Source organism: Macaca nemestrina, chromosome 6 (genome assembly GCF_043159975.1).
Source record: "Macaca nemestrina isolate mMacNem1 chromosome 6, mMacNem.hap1, whole genome shotgun sequence".
Lineage (NCBI taxonomy): Eukaryota > Metazoa > Chordata > Mammalia > Primates > Cercopithecidae > Macaca > Macaca nemestrina.
In genome coordinates, this window is record NC_092130.1 from 44,829,926 (window position 1) to 44,838,860 (window position 8,935).

At 52.0% G+C, this 8,935-nt stretch overlaps 1 protein-coding gene across 1 annotated transcript; it reads left to right on the plus strand.

Moving 5' to 3' along the window:
• The first annotated feature begins 262 nt into the window (after positions 1-262).
• On the plus strand, positions 263-8,578 carry LOC105467119 (C-X-C motif chemokine ligand 14). Its single transcript, XM_011716521.3, has 4 exons — positions 263-553; positions 729-834; positions 4,592-4,705; positions 7,402-8,578. The coding sequence occupies exons 1-4, from the start codon at positions 454-456 to the stop codon at positions 7,415-7,417; spliced, it is 336 nt and encodes a 111-aa protein (XP_011714823.1). The 5' UTR covers positions 263-453; the 3' UTR covers positions 7,418-8,578.
• Positions 8,579-8,935: the final 357 nt, after the last annotated feature.

Sequence of the window (8,935 nt, forward strand, 5' to 3'; positions counted from 1 at the left end):
CGCAGTGGTCTGGGTGTGCAAGTGTGCGAAGGATACGTGTTGTGTGAGCGAGAGGTTAGCGGATGTGCGTGTGCGTGTGCGCGCGTGGCTCCGGGTGTGCGCTGCTGCGATAGCGGGTTCTTTCCCGGGGCGGGCGACGGGCGGGCTGGGAAGGTCTCCTCCCCTCACCACATTGAGAAATCTCAGTGAGTCACCAAGTGGTTCTGCATATTAATGAGCTCACTCGCTGCGAGGGCAGGAGCAGATTTAAAAGAGGCCAGGGCGGGCGGAGGGAGGCTGTGGAGAGAGCGCAGAGACAAGCGCAGAGCGCAGCGCACCGCGACAGAGCCGTGGGCATCCACCGACGGCGCAGCCGGAGCCAGCCGAGCCGGAAGGCGCGCCCCGGGCAGAGAAAGCCGAGCAGAGCCGGGTGGCGTCTCCCGGCCGCCGCTCCGACGGGCCAGCGCCCTCCCCATGTCCCTGCTCCCGCGCCGCGCCCCTCCGGTCAGCATGAGGCTCCTGGCGGCCGCGCTACTCCTGCTGCTGCTGGCGCTGTATACCGCGCGCGTGGACGGTGAGTGCGGGGAGCTCCCCTTGTCGCCGTCTCGTCTCTTCCTGTCCTGGGGAACACAAGCGCCAATTTCTAGGCATCCTAGGATCCCGCGGGGGGTGGTCTGGGTGGGCACCAAGGTGGTCGAGGGGTAGGAGACTCCCTCGCAACTAAGCAGTTGCCCCGCGCTCGCTCGCAGGGTCCAAATGCAAGTGCTCCCGGAAGGGACCCAAGATTCGCTACAGCGACGTGAAGAAGCTGGAAATGAAGCCAAAGTACCCGCACTGCGAGGAGAAGATGGTTATGTGAGTTCTCGCTCCTCACCTTGAGGGGGTGTGCACTGCTGTCAACCCGATGCCAGGGCACAGCCTGGGCCTGGGTCTGGCTAACAAACATTTCTCTCTGACTTTGTCAAAGCCCTGGAAAAGGCTTCGTAATTGCCCAGCAAGTCCTTAGGACGCTGGCGAGACACTCTAGAAGACAGTCGGGAAAGGGGGTCACTGTCCCGCTCCGGGAAAGGGGGTCACTGTCCCGCTCCGGAACAGAGCCTCCCAAGTTCAGCCTTGCTAGGATTCAAATGAGTAGTCTCCCTATTTGTACCATGGGCCACCCACTCTGCTAGGGCCATCAAGGGTTAAAGGGATCCCTTGTGCCAACTCAGAAAACCTAGATTGAAATCACTTAAAGCACACCCACACCCAAACTGTGAGGCGTGCTGCCTTCCTGTCACTGGACAGAGGATTAATGCAAACACTATCTTAAATCCTGACTCTCCTTCAGAGCCTTGTTCCAGTCAGAGGCCAGTGGACCGCAAGTTTTTGGCTCCTAGAGATGTCATTTTGAGAACGCTCCACGCGCTTCCCTCACCGGCTGTACTCCCTGTGGGTCGAGATACCGAGTGCTCTCCTGGGGTTAATGTGCCACATGGCTGGAGCCCTGCTTGGTGGGGATGTGGGGAATGTTGGAAAAACTGGGGCAGAGTGAGAGAACACTTAGTTTCTTGCTCCTCCGCCTTCCCAATTAACCACTTGAGGCCAGCACCTCTGCTTCCTCATCAATACGCTCTTGGCCAGGAAGGGAGCCCTTGGCAAAGCAGCTACCAAATATTTGCCACAGACCATTGGCCCCTCTTCCCCTCCCCCAGAAACAGGACGCACTTTATTCTCAGTCTGGGCAAGTGCCTTCCACCGGCTGGCCCCCACTGGCCCAAAAGCCTTCCACAGTGTCTGTGAAAGCAGGGCACACCCCCACCCAGCACCCCACATCCCCCGCCTAGGGGCTACACAAGCAGGCTGAACTTAGGGGAATTCAGAAATCCACTGGACCTGAGCTGACCCCACTGCCTTCCTTCACAGGCACCTAAATTAACACCCTTGTCCCTACCCCTTGCCTTGCAGACCAAATTCAAAGAAAACACCCAAAAATCCTTTTGGGTGGGGGCCAAGTGTCAAATGAGCTGGGAAAGGAGCTCCAAGCTCCTCAATGGTTCCAGTTTGCAAGCTAAGAATGACAGGGGGAGTTCCAAGTTAAATCTCACTCGTCTAAGAGCTGAAAACCACTCTGTATACCAAGCAAGTTTCTGAGACCTTCCAGGGGAAGAAAGCAGAGTAAAGGATGCAGTGATACCTAAAAAGAACAGAGCCCTCAGTAAATACGCTTGCCCTTTTCCTGGCTAAACTTTTGCACATATAGAGGAAAACTATAGCTAGGCAAGTGCGGGAAAGGCTTTATGGAGCCTTGTGGAAACTTGCAGGGGCCTCAGGAGATCAGCACACAATCCAATCGCCCTCTACTAAACCTCCACCCCCCTGCCCCCAGCCTCTCACCTCATCCCTGAGGGCTGGGGGCTCCTCTCCCTCTCCACGATCCTAAAACTCTCCAAATCAGATGAGGGGCCAGCACTTTTGCAAAGCAGGTTTTCAGCCACAAAGGCTGAACAAAAGCAAATTTTCCAGCTCACCCTGAGTCACCCAGAAATCGCTGCTGAGGCTGGGGGTGGGGGCAGGGCAGGGGCAGGGGGGAAAGGTCCACTTTGCAAGTGGGAGTCTTTGCACCCAGAAGAATCCAGGAGAGTCTGAATTCTAGAAAGAGCCATTTGTGTCATAGGTCCATGGAGCTCTCACCAAAACCCCTACACAGCCTCCCCACCCCACCCCCAGAACTGTGGAGGAGAGGGTCACAGGACTCAGAATTTCTGATAGTTGCTGGAGTCACAAATCCCCATGTCTGCACTCCACAACCGATTTTCATAATCCCAGTATTATGATGTGGCATTTGAGCACTGTAGTGAGAGGGCTGAGTGTCCCTTCCTGCTCTCCCTGACCTTCAGGATTTGGGATGCACAGCCTGCACGCTGACCTAACTGAGACAGGGTTTTTATCAGGCATTGCCACGTCCTTTCCTTCAGAATGCAAAAGCAGCCTTGTAGGCAGAAAGAGAAAAGCATTTGCTAAATTCCTGCAGGGTGACTGGGCACAGTGGGGGAGAGAGACAACTAGAGTTCACTCTGAAGCCTGGCCCTTGCTCAAGGCTAGAGGAATGACCCGGGTCACAGAGGAGTCCAGTCAAAGCAGGCACCATCACCTGGCATCAGCAGGAAGACCCGCCCCTGCCCCAAGGAGCTTAGGCCCTAGTGGGGACCCCAGAAACCCAGAGCACGGAGAAGGGAAGAAAACAGGTTGCCCAGGAACATTATGCCCCCATTCTGTGGCAAGATCCAATTTTCTTTCCCCATCAATTGGGAGACTGAAGTCATGGGAATCCTATCCCTTCCAGAACTTAGCCCATATAAGCCCTGACATTTTCCATTTGGTAACAGTGGGGAACTAGCTGACCTCTGTCCCTCTCTTCCCACTCTTTCCACTCTCACTTCCAGTCTCCCTTCTTTGCCCTCCAAGCCCATTCCAGAATCCCAGTCTACCATCATAGCTTGCATGGCTGTGACTCCTCAAGAAGTGGCATCCTCACCTCTCGCCTTGCACTTTTCCAAATACCCTAGGTGGTCCCTTATTCCCCCCAACTCCTGTCATGCCTGTGGCCCAGCCCCGGCTTAGAGAGGCTCAGAAGTTCTGAGCAGCAGGCTTGCCTCGCCCTCCAGGCTGGAGCCCCCACAGCAAGGCTGCTCTCTCCTCTTGGCCACTTCATCTTCCATGACCAATGACTACTAACAGTAACTATTAATTGTGCATCTACCAGGTTCTGGGCACTTTGTAAAGACTGTATCTTTTAATCATCCCAATAACCCTGTGAGATAGTCCTATTATTGTGCCCGTTTTACAGATGGCCAAACTGGATTCAGAGAGGTTACCCAAGGTCCCACAACCAAACTTGAGATTCAGCCCCAGGCCCCTACCGTCTGCACAACACCTGCTTCTCTACCACATGGCTAGGCTTCCGCTGGGTGTTGGGACATTGGCTGATAGAGGCCTGAGATCTTCAGGCTGTGCAGAAGAGAGGTCTTACTCTTCTGCTTAGGGGTGAGATACCTGGCACCTCACACAAGGCCAACAAGACTTTGCCTCAGGATCAGGAGATGCCCAGCGCTGGGACAATCTATGGTGGGTCAGAGGGAACTGGGGTTGAGGAGACAGAAACCAGAGTGTCTGCGGGGCATGTCTGAGCCTTACCATGAGCTCCTCAAATCCAAGGACAGAGGTGTTGGCATGTGCACCTTGCTGGCATTAGCTTTCTCCACCTCCTGATCCCAGGCTCAGAGGGGCTGGAAGAGTCCTCTGACCTTTGCTCCCCAAAAGAGGCCCGGGCCCTGGAGACAACACACTGCATGAGGTTGGGGGTGGGAGAGACCATCCGAGACTCTCAGGACTCCCAGGGGAAAAGTGAGGGAGGGTTAGGCCCTAATATGGAGTCAGAGAATAAGGGGACAACCAGAACCTTCCAAAGAGCCAGCCTGGGAGTGAGCACATAAGTAGGCTCCCTTGAGAGGAGGCAGGAAGCCGCAGTCTCTCAGGACCCCGACTTAGCCCAGGGCCACTCACAGGCCACAGGAGAGGCAACATGCTATTCAGCCTCCTCAACCCTCCACCTCATCCTGCTCCATTTCAGCATCACCACCAAGAGCGTGTCCAGGTACCGAGGTCAGGAGCACTGCCTGCACCCCAAGCTGCAGAGCACCAAACGCTTCATCAAGTGGTACAACGCCTGGAACGAGAAGCGCAGGTACGCGCTGCCTCTGCTCACCTTCCTTCCCGCCAGACCCAGCTGTGGCTCTCAGGATGGGAAGGGACCCCCCGCCACCAGGTCATCTAGCCCCATCTAATATGTGAACACACACCACAACATCCACAGCAAACAGATACTCAGGCATTGCCTACATACCCCCAGGGACGAGGAACTCACCACTTAACAAAGCTAGCTATGCATCTCTTGTCCATTTGCAAGCATGGCAGGGTTTGTCATTTTGTAAACTAAAGTCTGCCTCACTCTAATATTTACATTATAATCTTAATTTCTCTTTTTATTTAAGTTACATAAGTTGTTAAATGGCAAGGTGAGCACTGGCATAGCTGCCAGGGGAGCTCTGAGTATTCAGTGGGGTGAAATGTGACCAATTAGGTGACAGTGTATGTTGGCTAAAAAACTGTGCTATAAAACCATGAGGTGCTGAGGATGATCTTTGCCAGAAACATGTTTTCTTCTCCAAGGTGCCTTACTCTCTCTGCTGCCCAGAAACCTGATAAACTCCTTCCTTTGCAGGTGCTGGAAGGCACCACGGGTTTGGCTCTTTAAAATCAGAGCCACTGTTAACCAAGGCAGGCAGCAATGTTAAAAGCACCAGCACCCTGAACCAGCCCTGTACTTACTGGGCACTGTTTCCTCATAATCAGAAGGTGACTTCCCAGCTCTGGTCTCTTGGGGTCTTATGTCTGTCCTTGGAGGAGGAATCCAGTTCCTAGCTCCCCTGTACCACGTGAAGGTAGCCTGTCCTGCCTCACTCCTCAAATACGCAGAGTTTATTTCTACCTTTGCCTGCATAGTATGATCAGGAAGCGCACACACACACACACGCACGCATGCACGCATACACCATGCAGGTGACTTTCCCAGGAGCTAGTGTCAGCACCCTCTGCTGCAGAGGGGGAAATCAAGGCTAAATGGGAGAGAGGGGTGACTTGCCCGGGAGCACAGGGCAAAGCCAGGATAGCAAACCAGGCCTCCTGGTGCTATTCCACGAGCTGCCCTCACAGGGTGGAAGGGGCAGCCACAGTGGGTGCCTGCATTGCCCTCCCATCACCCGGCCCAGCCATGCCACACCAAGCTCAGCCCTGTGACCAGCTCTCCAAGAGCTGACACTCAGGCTCGACCCCTGTATCTGAGCCTTTTTTGCTGCCTCCAAAACCGCCTCATCTGCAGTTGCTTGAAATAGAAAGTGATGAGAGCGAGAAATTATTTTCTATAAATCTGATGGAAATGAAGCCCTCTTTCTGGTCAAGCCAGGCAGCTCATGTGGCAAAGGCCAGAACTGCCCAGTCCACTCTCTGTCACCCTCCAGGCCCTGTGTCATCAAAACTGGCAGAAGGCTAATCCCATGGGCAGGTTATGGAAGAGGCTAAGGACATCTTGATCTGACTGCTGGGGGATACTCAAACCTTTAACTCACCTTGCTCCTCCCCTCTACCTGAGCTGCAACCTGGAAAAGCAGGCACCCACAGGTCTAAACATGGCCCTGCTTTTTTTTTTTTTTTCCCTGAAAATTCCAATAATAGCAACAAGAGCCTCTCAGCTACCAGGCCTACTCTCACTTTGCTATAAAATTAGTTCACCCCTCTTTCTTGGAGTGTTAAGGTCCCTGCCCTCCCCACCTCCCTCCCCTGAAAAAAGTTGAAAATATCTTAATGAATGTAGAACAGTAATAAAGGAAGTGTTTGAAGTCCTCTTTGTACAGAGAAAGAGAGAGAGAATGCCAAAGCTAGGTTAGAGAAAGGAGAAGGTTATACGGTGGGCTCAGGCCCATGGGTGCCACACAGAGGAGCTCTGTGCACTTCAGAGACCAGAGCTTTCAGGGAGCTTCCGGCCACCACAGGAAGCGCCGAGTCAGGCACTTTATTTCAATGCGTAATTCGGTGGTCTTACTCAGAAATCAAGAACAAGACAGAGAAGTGATAGGCTGAGTGTAAAGTACGGCCCCAGGGCAGCCATGGGGCAGAACTAGAAGAAAGCAAAATATCTAACTGGGGACAGCTTGAGAGGTGAGGGGAAGGAGGGGTTGGAAACCAGTAGAGATGAGGCAATGCAGCCAGGAGCAGGGACTGAGGGGCACAGGCCTCCTGCACCACTTCCCCACCCCACCAACCACCTCTTCTATCTCTAGGAAGCAGCTTCTAGAGCTAACATTCTTCTGGAATACATGCATTCTTTGGGCAAAATACAAAGAAATATATAAGCCTAAGTCAAGGTAGAGAATGCCTCCCACCCTTGCTATTTTCTCTAAATAGAGAGGCCGAGTACAGACGCGGAAAGAAACAAGGAGGTGCGGGAGCAGCCCACCATGCTAGAGAGAGACTGCATTCCTGCCACTAACAGTCAGTGGCCACTGGGCAAATCTTAAGTCTGTGGTGCCTCAGTTTCCTCATATGCAAAGCTGGTTTGCTCCATAGGCCTCTGAGGACAAAATGAGATTGCAGAGGTGAGATTGCAGACGGTTAGAAAGGACAAAGCCACACTGATGTGAGTTTTCATGGTCCCTGGGACCACATCCTCAGAAGGGTCCCTCCCACTTCTCCCTGGGGGTTCCTGTAGTCCTAAGACAGGGGCAGTCCCTGCAGACCAGATGCAAATGAAGCCACTTAGCCAGCAGCTTGTGAACTGCCTGCCTCATGTCCTGAGCCACTTACACATGTGTTTTTTCTCCCTAGGGTCTACGAAGAATAGGGTGAAAAATCTCTGATGGGAAAACTCCAGACCAGTTGGGAGACTTGTGCAAAGGACTTTGCAGATTTAAAAAAAAAAAAAAAAAAAAAAAAAAAAAGCCTTTCTTTCTCCCAGGCATAAGACACAAGTTATATATTGTTATAAAGCACTTTTTACCAACGGTCAGTTTTTACATTTTATAGCTGCGTGCGAAAGGCTTCCAGATGTGAGACCCATCTCTCTTGTGCTCCAGACTTCATCACAGGCTGCTTTTTATCGAAAAGGGGAAAACTCATGCCTTTCCTTTTTAAGAAATGCTTTTTTGTATTTGTCCATATGTCACTATACATCTGAGCTTTATAAGCGCCCGGGAGGAACAATGAGCTTGGTGGACACATTTCATTGCAGTGTTGCTCCATTCCTAGCTTGGGAAGCTTCCGCTCAGAGGTCCTGGCGCCTCGGCACAGCTGCCACGGGCTCTCCTGGGCTTATGGCCGGTCACAGCCTCAGTGTGACTCTGCAGTGGCCCCTGTAGCCGGGCAAGCAGGAGCAGGTCTCTCTGCATCTGTTCTTTGAGGAACTCAAGTTTGGTTGCCAGAAAAATGTGCTTCATTCCCCCCTAGTTAATTTTTACACACCCTAGGAAACATTTCCAAGATCCTGTGATGGCGAGACAAATGATCCTTAAAGAAGATGTGGGGTCTTTCCCAACCTGAGACTTTCTGAAAGGTTCACAGGTTCAATATTTAATGCTTCAGAAGCATGTGAGGTTCCCAACACTGTCAGCAAAAACCTTAGGAGAAAACTTAAAAATATATGAATACATGCACAATACACAGCTACAGACTCACATTCTGTTGACAAGGGAAAACCTTCAAAGCATGTTTCTCTCCCTCACCACAACGGAACATGCAGTACTAAAGCAATATATTTGTGATTCCCCATGTAATTCTTCAATGTTAAACAGTGCAGTCCTCTTTCAAAAGCTAAGATGACCATGTGCCCTTTCCTCTGTACATATACCCTTAAGAACGCCCCCTCCACACACTGCCCCCCAGTATACGCCGCATTGTACTGCTGTGTTATATGCTACGTACATGTCAGAAACCATTAGCATTGCATGCAGGTTTCATATTCTTTCTAAGATGGAAAGTAATAAAATATATTTGAAATGTACCAAAATTCTAGACTGCTGCCTTTTTTCTGTTTAAGCTAGGATGACAATAAAATGTTTACCATGTCCTGAAAAAATAAGGACAAATATGCTGGGAAAGAAAACTGGTATTTCCCAAATACCTGTCAACACCATCACCTCTGTGGAATGTGTGGAGCTGTCATTACAGTTGGGAAGCCAAGAAGCCAGGCCTTGAGGCTAAGGCTCCTTCCCCGACGATTCCTACCCCTGCAGCAGGTTTATCAGAGTGGGTAGGTTGGAGCACAGGGAACTAGAGGGTCATGATTCCAGCCTCCTCCACGCAAGACCACACTGAGCCTCAGCACCAGAGGGCAGCAAAGAGCCTGGATGCCTCAGCCAAGGGC